The following is a 12,828-nucleotide window of genomic DNA, read 5'->3' as shown; positions in this document are numbered from 1 at the left end:
GCTGGTTATTCCTACAGTGCCTTACCTGGGTGCAGCTCAGGGGGAGCTCTGTCCCTATCTCCACCCAGCCGACTCAGCTTGTCCAGGCCCGGGGTTGCGGCAACACAACAGCGGCACTGCGATTCGTCCGTTATTGGCCTACTACCATGGCCCGTCCCATCGGCGCTTGCATATATATCTCCACGACCATACGCCGACTTGTGTGTCTATCTGTCTTTTAAGTAATTATTGCAAATTCTCCAGCTATCCCCCCTCATCGAGCTGGTAACACTTTGATTGTGTTACCTTTGGTTATTTCCCACAACCAACCAAACAAGCCACCCCATTTCCCAACGTCAAGCTCTTTTACTCTGGGCGCGGAGGCGGAAAAGTGCGGTCGGTCTCCGCTTGTCTTGCCGTCCTTGTGCACCCAACACCGATCCACTACAAACTCGACTGCGGATTACTCGGGTGCGAGGGCCCCCTGTACGCTTTTTCTCTCTCTCGCAGGACGTGCTGTAATAGCGTACTGTGCTGTAGCGTAGCAACCCTGGAGGAGCGAGCGAGCAAAGTGAGCGGTTAATATCTCTTTGCCTCCCTGGTCTTAGCGACCTTTCCGCCCCGGCGCATCCTCTCGGGAGCCTCCCTTTTTTGTTCATCCCGTCTCCCGTCAGACAGACAGCCTGCCATCTGGTTTTAGTTACTTTTGCGTTTTTATTGTCCGTGCTTCTGCGGCATTCCTGCCTTCTCTCTCTCTCTTTTTTTTTTTTTTTTTTTTTTTTTTTTTTTGCTTCCCCTTTCCTTTCAACTTCAGAGCCGGTGACACTGTTTATCTACCTCGGCCATCTGATTTCTCAACACACCGTGAACAAATTAATTACAGGGTAGGTACCTGTCAATCATCGTATGGGAAACTCTGTACTTTTTCTTCTCCCCTTATTACCTTACCCTACATGCCAATCAAAGTGGTGCCTTTACCCGCACGTAGCCCACCAGCGCTACAGTACAGTTCGTTTTGCCCGCTTGTTTGCTCTGGCAACCACAAAGATTGTGGACCCCTAATGGGCTCCAGACTTTTTTTTTTCTTCTCCTCCCTCCTCTTTTTCAGTGTCTTCTGGAGTGCATCTCGGTTTTTTGTCGTACAAAAGCAACGACCGCGCGGGAATTGACTCGCTAACGAGGACAAAAAAGGGTTGGGTTTTGTGCACAGAAACAAATCTGTAATGAAATAAACGGCCTGCCAAAATTTCCCCAATTCCAAAATTCCCACTTGGCCGAAGTCTTTTTCTCTTTGCCAGAGAGACGCTACCAACAAAGCAAAACCAAAAAGGCAAACCAAACCACGCTAGCTTACGATCAGATACGCCCTACTTTTACGAACCATTTCAGTAATGACCCAGATGACAACCGAGCTTGGATTCGACCCCGAGATTTAGAATTCCTCGCCCGAACGAGTACCCGTCATCTTTTTTAGGTTCCTTTTGCAGGGTTGCTTCTGCTTTTAAGGATTTCTCGGTAACCCCCGCGTTGTATGCATTGTTGCAACGACATTGCAATACATCCACCTACCAACAAGTCACCTGGGACTTTTGTTTTGTGCTCTCCTCAGTCTCTCTTCACTCTGCCCGTGGGTAATATTGGAAAACAACTTGAATTTCCTCCCCTTTCTTCCGCAATTCAATACAGCCCGCAAACAATCCCACGTGAACCTCAAGCAAGGGCAATTAATGTTCTGGTCTGGAATGTACCTTTTCTGAGGTCGTTCGCATGCGTGGCCATAACCGGGACTGCGCCAAGAATCTCTCGACTTCGACTGCTATGACTGGGGAGCTATTAGATACCAGGTATGCCAACTTTTGATTTCTATATTCTTTCTCGCTCTGCTGCTATCATGTCGGCAACTCTTGGCGCTTGCTGTTCAAGATATTGCGTTTCCTGTACCAAACATCTCAACTAGGCAGGCTGGGCCCATGTCCCAGAGGCACCACTATTCCATTCTCAGATATATCTCAGCTTGAGCTATATTGCTGCCGCCGCTTTTCCTACCTAGGCTGCTTGAGATGTAAGAGGCTTACCTTTTTTTTCGCTACATATTAAAACAGCTTTGGCAACCGGCAAGCGTGGTCACCTTCTGCACATTCCTCCCACAGTACACACTCGACGGCCCTCTTACCGAGCCCTGTATTCGAAGCTTCAGACGATCAGCAGAGCAGCGGAGCGTTCTGTGTACCTCACCCGGAAGAAGTCGTTTCCCCTCTCGAGGCAACATTCGAGCATATCGGAGGAGATTCATCGCCACGAAACTTTGATTGGAGTGGCTTTGGTCGCCGGGAGTCTTTCAACCAGATAACTGGACAGGAATTTGTAAATAGCCGCAAGAGAACTCGCTTGGCAAGCGACTTCGAGACGTCTTTGTCTGACCCAGCCGCACTCAAACCACTGTCCGACCCTTCGAATCGACTTCCATTGTCGCATCCTAACGGGGACGAGACGATACCTCGACCCGAGGAGCCGCCGCTTAAAAAGGCGAGAAAGGTCCGGCGTCTCGCCGCCGGACCCGCTGACCAAGGGCAAACCATAACACCGCCATCCTCGACCCATAAAAGGACATCTCGGCGAAACCCCGCTCCCAAGATCAACACCGAAATCGAGACCATGCAGGATGCTCAGGGATTCCATGATTTTGCCGGAACGGGCGCCCCGGATCCAAACGATATGCCTGTATTCGTGACCTCACCGGGTGACATGTTCGGATATCCCTTGTCAGCGCCGGCTTCGGCGTCCCTCTTTCCCGATCCAAACATGTGGAATAACACCGGCGGCTTTTCAGGTCTGGGCCTGGATATCGACTTTGGCGCAGCAGGCTCGGGCATGTTGCAGGGCCATCACACCTTGAGCCCAACTCAACATATTTCCATGGACCCATCAGGTTGGGACGCGACAGCCCAGATGTTCCAGGACTCTAGCATACAAGCCCAAGATGGACAGCTTGGACAAACCCAGCCAGATGTGCAACATCATACTCAACCACAGCCCCAGCCTCAGCAGCAACGGGGCGTTTCGCGTTCGCAGAACAAGCAGCAACGACCCACGAAACGTGAACGTCCAATTGCACCCAAGACAACCACGTCAAGTGCCGACATATCGTTCACTGCAGTGTCCGCTTCGCTTCACCAGGTTTCTTTGGGCTTGGATAGCACAGAACTGTACCAAGGATCCTTTGACGACCCGTTTTGTATATCCCACACGGGTGAGAGCGTGAATCCTGGTTTGCTGCTCAGTAGACCCTCATCAGTCAACATGGACGGCCCGTCAAATAGAGCGCAGCAGCAGTCACAGGTCCCAGTGAGCTCGGCTTCCTCGGGTATCCTCCGGCCCTCCTCTCAGGTGCAAGATTTCGGCATGTCGAAAGCGCCTATGCGCGAGCTGGCGCCCTCTAGGCCGGCAAGCAGCAGATCAAACACAGGGAACCCACCCGCAAAAACCAGCTTGGCTCGCCCCGCTGTTTCTCGAAGCTTTAGTGAACATAGAAGCCAGAAGAGGACGGGCAGAGCTTCGGGAACCAACAAAATGCCCGTTATCGCACCAGCCACGCAAAGGCCCTTGCAACCTCCTCCTCAACTTCAACCGCAGCAGCCGCCACAGCGGCCTCGCAGTCGACCATCGTCAACCGGTAGCATGCGATCTTCAGGCCGGTCTTCACCATTCAAAGACCATCAACATTGCCGTCTGTCGAGCTTGAATTCCATCCCCGAGGCATCACCCCAGCCGCAGCTCGCGTTTAGGCCGACACTCGCGAGGATTACCATAAACGCGGATGGACATGCCAGCGTGGAGAAGGTACTCCCAAGCAGACGGACACGCTCGGCGCGATCGGCACGCTCTGCTCGCTCGGCTGATGACGAGTACGACGACTATGCTTCTTCGACCGATGACGAGGAAATTGTAATTCCGGCCAAATGCAGCAGGCCTCGATCATATGCTCTCCCTGACTCTTTGGAGGTGTCCGGCTCCAGGCCAAGGTGGCAGGAGGCTGGCGGCCGGCTGTTGCCTCACGAGATTTGTCTCCAGAATGACGAAGAAAGCGAAGCTGAGACGGTGATAAATGACGGTGCTGGTGGTGCCGAGAGTGAACTCAGGAGATTGAGGCAGCGACAGACGGCTAACCACGGCAGCCCCAAGAAGCTGAAAATCTCGGCCACCCGCAGTTTCAGCGGACATCATTCACACCCTGCCTTGTTATCCCCGGCGACAATGACCGAGATGAGCCTGCCAACGCCATCGTCGCGAAACCGTGTTCGGTGCGTTTGCGCCGGCAGCCCCGGAGGCGAGCAAACAGTCGACGGACTTATGGTGCAATGGTGAGTTATCAGAGCAATGTCCGCAGGTAGAGAGTGAGGAGGCTTTTGTTTGCTAACTCTGTTGCCCGTAGTCAATCGTGCGAGATGTGGCTTCACGGAAAGTGCATTAACGTGAACAAGCGCAACATGCCGTCTGTGTACATCTGCTCGTTTTGTGCAGAGACCCCGAGGAACCGAAGGAATGTGGCTCTGGGAGCATCTTCACCTCTGGCGCACAAGTCTTTCACCAAGTTTCGGTGAGGCAGTATAGCGCGATATAGAACCAACATGTGGGTCTTGTTCTTTGGCAATAGTATATCTTTTTTGGTCGGCTCATTGTGGCCCAAAGAGGTGTGAATCCTCTCTGTGATGATCATTATAAGCAGACGTCCTCATGAACTTGGACTCTGCTTTTCCTGATTTGTTTGCCGGTTGTTTTTGGAGTTAAGGGCACAATGCGGGCATAGACACGCGGTCCATGGGATGACATACAAATGATAAACAATGGAGGGTGGCCAAGGCAATGGCGATACCCAAACATATACGTTGCATGAGTTGGCTGTGGGAATTTTGAACTTGTCTGGATGAACGGGCAGCAATGCATAGCATATAGCATAACATGTCTATATATAGTTGCCAAAGGTAACTGGGATTTCATCAATCGTTTATTGTAAGCTGCAAGTCTATCGACTGTGTGAGATGATGTGTTTTCTTATCTTGGTAGCCTCCTTGAGGACCCAAGATCTAGAATACTTGAAACGCCATGCGTTACGTTCCTAAAAATTAAAACTAGCTGCTCGACGACAAAAACTTATACCTTTTTGTCCCATGACGACAGTTACAGCGTTATCGATTAGCAGGCCCCAAAAGCAGAGCCGGTGTCGGACGGCGGGGTTTCGACTGGTCCCATGTCCTCCTCCACCATTTAAGTGGGCGCGGAGGTTGATCGGAGGGAGCTTTTGCTTTCGACGGCAGCAACTTACACGAACAGAGGTCGAGCTCGCCTGCTGGGTTGTTGAACTTTTCGGGCCAATTCCTTTAAATTGCCAATTGGGATTTTTCTGGCTCCTCGGAAACTCTTTTCGTTAACTATTGTCAAGAACCGATTCCTGGAGAAAAAGGACTGCCGGACAGACGTTTCGACAACAAGGGATTCTCTCTTCATCTTTTCCGTGTTCCTTTCCAAAGCTCCCCACCATGTCGTCGTTCAACATTGTCGTCTTTGCTGGTGACCACGCTGGCCCCGAGGTGCGTTTTTTGATCCTGCCAAATGGGCATCAACCTCGGGTTGCATCCGCATCTTCTCGGCTTCCTGTGTTTCGTCTTTGTATATGACGTCCCATACTAACTATTACACTAATTGACTATTACAGGTCGTCGCCGAGGCCGTCAAGGTGAGAACCACTCCACCATGCGAAGCTTGTAGTTGATGGCAAAAAGGCAGTCGGCCAGCTGGATAACTGATTGCTTGCTAATCACATGGTCTTCTTTGTCACAACAGGTCCTCAAGACTGTTGAGGAGAAGAGCAAGACCGGTGTCAAGTTCAACCTGCAGGATCATCTGCTGGGTGGTGTAAGTTTTAACTTTGCTTAATCCCGATCCTTCCGTGGACACGCCTTTTGTAGCTGTCGGTAAGGTCACGACTTTCACTCGGCAAAGGCATATCAAGGCTAGCTCTGCAGCTTTGCAGCAGCATGATATATGATGTTCCAAAAGTGCTCCAATCTCTCCCTGGATGGCGTAGAAACCGCTACTAAACCCACGTAAATCAACCTCCAGGCCTCAATCAACGCTCACGGCAACCCCCTGACCGATGAGGCCCTCGCCGCCGCCAAGTCTGCCGATGCCATCCTCTTGGGCGCCATCGGCGGACCGGAATGGGGTCCCTCGTCACCGGTGAGGCCGGAGCAGGGTCTCCTCAAGCTCCGCAAGGAGCTCGGCACCTTTGGCAACCTCCGCCCGTGCTCGTTCGCCTCCGACTCGCTGGTAGACTTTTCACCCCTCAAGGCCGACGTCTGCCGCGGCACCGACTTTGTCGTCGTGCGCGAGCTGACCGGCGGCATCTACTTTGGCGACCGTACAGAGGACGACGGCTCCGGGTACGCGCTCGACACGGAGCCCTACTCACGCCACGAGATCGAGAGGATAGCCCGCCTGGGCGCCCAGCTGGCCCTCGCCCGCAGCCCGCCCGCCAAGGTCTGGAGTCTGGACAAGGCCAACGTCCTGGCCACGAGCCGCCTGTGGAGGAAGGTGGTCGACGAGATCTTTGCCAAGGAGTTCCCCCAGCTCGAGCTGGGCCACCACCTCATCGACTCGGCCGCCATGCTCATGGTCAAGAACCCAAGGGCGCTCAACGGCGTTGTCATCACCAGCAACCTGTTTGGCGACATCATCAGCGACGAGGCCAGCGTCATCCCCGGCAGCTTGGGTTTGCTGCCTAGTGCCAGTCTGGGTACCATCCCGGACGGCCAGAGCCGATGCAACGGCATTTACGAGCCCATTCACGGTATGATTCAGCTGGTGGCCCTTACTGTTTCTCTCCCGAGTTCAACTTTTCTTTTCTTCTTTCCGGTATGATGCTGACAGTTTGTTTCCCGTTTCTAGGCTCCGCCCCCGACATTTCAGGCAAGGGCATCGTCAACCCCGTGGGCACGATCCTCTCGGTCGCCATGATGCTGCGTTACTCGCTGCGCATGCCCGCCGAGGCCGATGCGGTCGAGGCCGCCGTCAAGGCCGCCATCGACGGCGGTATCCGGACCAAGGACCTGGGCGGTAACGCCGGCACCAAGGAGATGGGCGAGGCCATCATTGCAGAGCTAAACAAGCTGCTGTAGAAGTGCTGTACGAACAAGAAACCAAAAAAAAGTAAAATGGGAAGAAAAAAATGATCAAAAAAAATTACCGGCCCACTGTCCAAGTTGGATGAACAACGGGTGTCTTGTTGGCAGTTGGGTTTTTCTGTGTCGTGTGGTGTTTGAGGATTCACGAAGTATTCACAAAAAAGGGATGCGTTTCCTACTATTTGTCATTTTGGGATGTTTTCACTGGGCCTATATTCCAGTTAACGCTGATGCAGACTAATATTTGAAGATGACGGCATTTTGTCGACTGCTTGTGTTACCACATGTTCAGGGTCATGCAGTGCATACATGCCACATGCACCAGCACCCGGGCTCATTGCACCAGTATCATTTGTCTTGGTAAGAACCTGAAAACATATTTACATTGTGCAGCCATACATGCATGGTAGCTAGCTATTGAAGTATGACCCAACAAAACCTTCGTATACTGTCGGACCATGCAAAGGACTCTCTCGTGCCACAAGAGACCAAATGAAAAAAGAAAAAAAGCCAATGGCCTTAAAACACCGCTGCGCCGTCTAGAGAACGTTCCAAATGTCCTGATACCAATAACCCATATATCCGACCCAGAAAGTCCCATGTCAAACTCCCCAAAAAAACGGTATATGACTCGACAAAAAGACTGAACAAGAGACAGAAGGGAACCCCAAGAAACATAAATAACAAAGAGTGAGCCCGCGTCATAATGTACCGACCGCCACCTGGTCTTCAACTCTACCAGTTCAAGTTTGTATGCTCATGGGCATCAATCAACGCCCAAATGTAAAAATGCACGTTTCTGCTTACATTACAACGCATGAGCTTGCAGTCCGCGCCCTTCTCCTGACTCCTGCGCCGTTCCCGCCGACCTCCTCATCGGCATGAACCATCTGCGCCTCTCGCGCCCGCGTGCGTCGTCGCCTCGTGAGCCTGATGCCGCCGCCGGCCTCCTGTTCCTCATCGGCCTGCATCCAGGCCGCCCAGCTGCGCTCCAGACGCGAGGCACGGGTTAGCTCGCCCGCCAGCACGCGTTTGGTGTGCTCGTCCACCGTCTGCTGCCATGCGTAGTAACACTTTATGCCGATGATATCGCTCGGATAAGTCTGCTGGCCCGAAGGCTGTTTCGGCGCCTCGGATGGGTTAACGCCTGCTTTCTTTGATTGGCGTTTGGCCGCGCTGGTGCTGTTCGTTTCGCTGGCGACACTTGCCTGCCCGCTCCCCTGGGGCCCAGCTCTGCTGGATACCTCTTCTATCAGCGCATAGACACGCTCTGCTTCAGCCCGCCATGCGTTTTGACTTGCTTGTTTTCGGGCTCGCGGAGCAGCCTCGCAATTTCGTGAAAGTACCTCCCGGATACCCATCCAAGTAATGTTTGAGCAGTCGTAAGCAACCACTCTAAGGGATATCTGGGGTAGTTGTGTAGTATGCTTCGACCGGGCTCGTATCATGGCCGAGAGTTCGCAAATTACGAGATCGCTGGCTCTGGTGTTGTCCATCTCCAAGACCTGTAAGCTCTTGCAGGCGCGAACGACCGGCATTAAGCCGGCATCACCCAAATTCTCGCAGTGGCTGACGGTAAGGTGCTTAAGCAACGGGGCACATGGTGCCTTGGCCAAGTGAGTTGATAAGGTCGTGTTTGTCAGTAGCGCGCAGTCCTCGAGATCCAGACGAGTGAGCCTAGGTGTCGTAGCCAGCACAGGGCCCAAACCCGCATCTGATAAAGAGCCACATCTGCTAAGTTCCAGGCTCTCCAGGTCAGGGACGAGGTGGCCCATGGCCCCGAATCCTTCATTGGTGATACCATCGCAATAACTTAATCCCAGATGGCGCCACTTTCTCGGTGGAACCATAGGAAGATCTGTCAGCAGGTCGAATTTTGGGTCCTTTCCCAGCAACATAATCTTGAACGATGCATCATCAATCTCTCGACATCCGTTGAGTGTAAGTCTCGTCAAGTTGGTGGCACGAAATATGGCGGCTGCAACATCGTGCCTCTCGAAACCCCTGACCTCGGCAGCGCGAACGTCCGTCAGCAACGGACAACGGTCAAGAACTGATTTGATACCACGAGCGTCCAGGTCGGTGCAGAAAGACACATTGAACACCTGCAGGCGGGGGCACATTTCGGCAATTATCCTGCAAGTGGAGTTACAGACAGACTTGAGGCCCGTCAGATTGATCCGCTCCAGTCTCACATTGCTCTCGAGCAAGCTGTGTAGAATGTTGCGCTTAATGAAGCAACCCTCCAGGGTCAATGTGTGGAGATTCGTGCATAATTTCGGAACTTGGTCGAAAGGAGTCGATCCTGAAAGCTGTATGCAGCCTCTTAAGTTCAAGTGTTGGACGAAGGAACCCGCCCGTACCAAGGTATTAGTCAAGACGTGGGACGGTATTCTCTTGTAGAAGCTTGAGGCATCGAAAGTAGTCCACAGCTGTCCGTCAAAACATAGTTCACGGAGCTCTTTGCTGACCCGCGCCAACAAAACAAGCTCCCGTGCATTCAGATGCGACAGGATATGTATTTTGATTTCCAAGGGCATACTCGCCCAAGATTCTTTGCGCCTTTGGCTAACCTTCCTGGTAGAGACTAGCTCCGCTGGTATGGAAGACTTTCCGAGGTCGTTGTCATTGTGAGGGAGGCTTTCCACGTTCAACTGACGGACACGAATCTCCTCCGGCGACCACTGTCCAGGTGAGCAGCCAGGAGAGGATGTCCCTGACCCACTAGACGAGCCGGCCCCTTCGCGTTCGAGAGGAGAATCCGAAGACGGAAAGTAGGACGAGGTCGAGGTTGGGGTGTAAGGTGAGGAACTGGATGCGGTCGATAGGCTGACAGAAGATATGCTTGATCCGCTGCTATAAGAGACAGATGCGGACCGGGAGTGGCCAAGACCGAGACCCATGGCAGGGGAAGAAGCGATACGCGAGATACCGCGGAAGATTGAGTGGCGGGTTTTGGGCTTCTTTGGAGTGTCTTCTATAACATCTTGCAGCTCGCTCTCAACGTGTGAAGATTCTGATTGTTCGGGAACGGTCATTGTTCGAGAGTGTGAACTGGACGAGTCGATACTGCTTGCAGCTCTTCGCTCGTGAGCTGCTATCAGCCGGCCTGGGCCTGTGGTACGTGGGATTTCGGTTGCTGACATGGTTTATGAGGAGAGTGAGAAAAAAAAAAAAAAAAAAAGAAGACGTGAAGGCAAGGATGCCAAACGCCGACGAGCAAGAGACTCGCAAAACGTTTATGGCAAGCAAATCAAGCCAGAATCAATGTTACGAGTAGTAAGATCCAATGGGTGGAAAACAGTGACAAAAGACAGCAGAGACCACGGTCTGGGAATCAACGTGCAACATGACTTGCCAACGGTTGTCAGGCAAAACAAACTCGTCGGATTCAATCAAACAAAAAAATCAGATCTTCAGTGGCGGGACCCCTCCCTACTTGAAGAGCAACACGCTTGCAGATAAGAAGAGAAAAAAAAAAGAGTCGGTCGACTAAGGTAAGTAAGTACTCCGTACCAGACGTAGGCTGGCCGCTCGAGTGAGCCCATGCAGATATGGATGGACCGGGTCGTCTTGTGATAGATCGGGTACAACAGTACAAAAAGGACCGTGAGGGGGATCGACGCAGCGTAGCATACAAGTGGGCTACAGCTGGGTGCTCTGGGCCACCCGCCGGCCTTACTACCGAACCAGGGGTCTTGCCAAGGTGGGGTAGATACTCCAACACACTTGGTGGTGAGCAGGGTTGCCAGAGTGGGTAGGTGCGAATTCCAGGGAGACGAGGAGCGGTATACAGTGCACTAGACTGTAGGACTACTGCAGAAAAGTACCTCGTAGACAAAGAACCAAACAAAGCCAAGACGAGCGGCAATGTGTTGAAGAACTACTGTAGGTAGGCATGTATTATTAATTGATTGGGCATTGGTTGACCAAACCTGTACCTGGATTTTGAGTAGGAAAAAAAAAGGATGAAGATGTAATGGTCCACATTCGTTCATAAGGCGTTTTGGCTAAGCAAAAAAAGAAAAGACAGGAAAAGATTGGCAACAAATGACAACAGATGGAAGCCAACCATGTGATTTGTGTACGGAGACCGAATGGCATGGAGAATACCTACCAGGGTGATACCTACCTGGGACGAACGGTGAAAGGTTGAGCCTGCCCGGCCAAGATCCCGGTTCTATGACCTTTTGCACTAATTACAGTAACTTGGGCAACCTAGGTACCCGAGAACCTACATACCTCTAAGCTACTCTGGATACGGGGTAGAATTAATTACCTACGGTCGACTGAACAACAAAGGAACTGATGTCGAGTACTTCCATTTGACTGCATTGCATGCGACTTTCGGCCATGCACGCTCGGTTACGGTCAAGTATCTACTGTAGATGTTTGGACCCAGCAAATGTCACACTGGGGCTGAAGCATAGATCCTCCGTACTGTATGTAACAGATGAAGCCATGTGGACTGACAAAGTAAGTAATAATCATGCTTACATACCTTATCAACGGCAAGATATAGCTCACAGGTGGAACATTGTTGCGACTTGGATGTTGAATGGAGAGAGCACATTGGATATTCAGGGACAACTGATCCTCCCACTTCTTGGTCATTCGGCTGTAGAAACAACACCCACCCACCCCAAAGCTGAAGGGGTCGAGCCACACCGCCAACGTTATTTGGCAACCAACCCACGTACAGTACGCGAGCCAGGGTGAAATCCGCTCTACACGCTAGAAGAATTGGTGGCAAAGTGGCTTACCGGAATGCGAAGATGATACTTGGCTGTCCAAGCCACGTCGTTGCTTTGACAAACCTAGCTATCCTTGTAATTCGTATGTAGTCCTTAACTCAAACTGGTTGAAAGAAGGCAGGCGGGTGTTAAGTCTGAGGGAGAAAAAAACAAGGAAAAAAAAGAAAAGGCTCATGTTCCGGGATATACTGTTTTGATTCAACGGCCGAGCTGTGAGCGGCGAGGTATTTCAAGATCGGATGTGATCTACCGCATTCCGGGACGAGTGATTAAAGACACGGGTCCAGGCCATTTATCTGTATCTACACTGATTTGGATTGGTGTGTTGGACCCTTGATTTTCAATTTTCCACCCACACCTGCACAAGATGGATGCATGGCAGGATGGCAAGGCATGAGCAAAAAAAAAAAGAGCGGGTACCAAAAGATACGGTAGTGGGAACAGCTTGTTTCGTTACTCTTGGTAGCGTCTGGTTGGACTGTGTTGTGTCTCCACGTCGGTCGCTTCGAGAAGGAAAAGAAACTCCCCGCACCCAGTCGCAGCCAGTAGATGAGAGACAAACCGGGCAAGGGCTTTCTCCTTCGGATCCGGGGGTTTGACTGCAGATGGGACAGCAGATGACAACGGGACAGCAGCCCCTCAACGGGTGCTGCACACAATCGAATTGTTCGAGTTAGCCGACTTGAGACCTTGTCCTGATGATTGCGACTGCTGACCCTTTTTGGCAAGAGAGTCCATAATCAGTTCATCCACGTGAATCCTTGGTTCGAGTGAATAAATTCTTGATTAGCGTGCCTCTGCGTGCGCAAGACCAACTGGACTGTGACCGGCTTGAGGAGGACCGCCAAACATGTTGGATGCAGATCAATTTGAGCTACTGTCAACTGCACGGTACTGTACTGTGTGTACTGTGT

General features: G+C 51.9%; 4 protein-coding genes across 4 annotated transcripts; 3 read left to right on the top strand and 1 right to left on the bottom strand.

Moving 5' to 3' along the window:
* Positions 1-745: 745 nt before the first annotated feature.
* On the top strand, positions 746-5,000 carry MGG_05224 (uncharacterized protein). The gene is made up of 3 exons (XM_003712727.1): positions 746-1,823; positions 2,082-4,340; positions 4,412-5,000. The coding sequence occupies exons 1-3, from the start codon at positions 1,747-1,749 to the stop codon at positions 4,578-4,580; spliced, it is 2,505 nt and encodes an 834-aa protein (XP_003712775.1). The 5' UTR covers positions 746-1,746; the 3' UTR covers positions 4,581-5,000.
* Positions 5,001-5,255: 255 nt separating this feature from the next.
* Positions 5,256-7,700, top strand: MGG_05223 (3-isopropylmalate dehydrogenase). Its single transcript, XM_003712726.1, has 5 exons — positions 5,256-5,567; positions 5,693-5,713; positions 5,821-5,892; positions 6,100-6,826; positions 6,925-7,700. The coding sequence occupies exons 1-5, from the start codon at positions 5,517-5,519 to the stop codon at positions 7,152-7,154; spliced, it is 1,101 nt and encodes a 366-aa protein (XP_003712774.1). The 5' UTR covers positions 5,256-5,516; the 3' UTR covers positions 7,155-7,700.
* MGG_05222 (F-box/LRR-repeat protein 2) lies at positions 7,489-10,349 on the bottom strand. Its single transcript, XM_003712725.1, has one exon. It carries the CDS (start codon positions 10,304-10,306, stop codon positions 7,964-7,966), a length of 2,343 nt encoding a protein of 780 aa, XP_003712773.1. The 5' UTR covers positions 10,307-10,349; the 3' UTR covers positions 7,489-7,963.
* Positions 10,350-10,714: 365 nt separating this feature from the next.
* MGG_16888 (uncharacterized protein) lies at positions 10,715-11,898 on the top strand (the record flags this gene model as incomplete). Its single annotated transcript, XM_003712724.1, has 4 exons — positions 10,715-10,913; positions 10,998-11,048; positions 11,614-11,636; positions 11,785-11,898. 4 exons carry the CDS (start codon positions 10,715-10,717, stop codon positions 11,896-11,898), a joined length of 387 nt encoding a protein of 128 aa, XP_003712772.1.
* Between the last annotated feature and the right edge of the window lie 930 nt (positions 11,899-12,828).

The sequence above is a fragment of the Pyricularia oryzae genome, chromosome 3, assembly GCF_000002495.2.
Source record: "Pyricularia oryzae 70-15 chromosome 3, whole genome shotgun sequence".
Classification (NCBI taxonomy): Eukaryota; Fungi; Ascomycota; class Sordariomycetes; order Magnaporthales; family Pyriculariaceae; genus Pyricularia; species Pyricularia oryzae.
The sequence above is the reverse complement of the archived record's forward strand: the minus strand, read 5'-3'. Positions and strand labels throughout refer to the sequence as shown.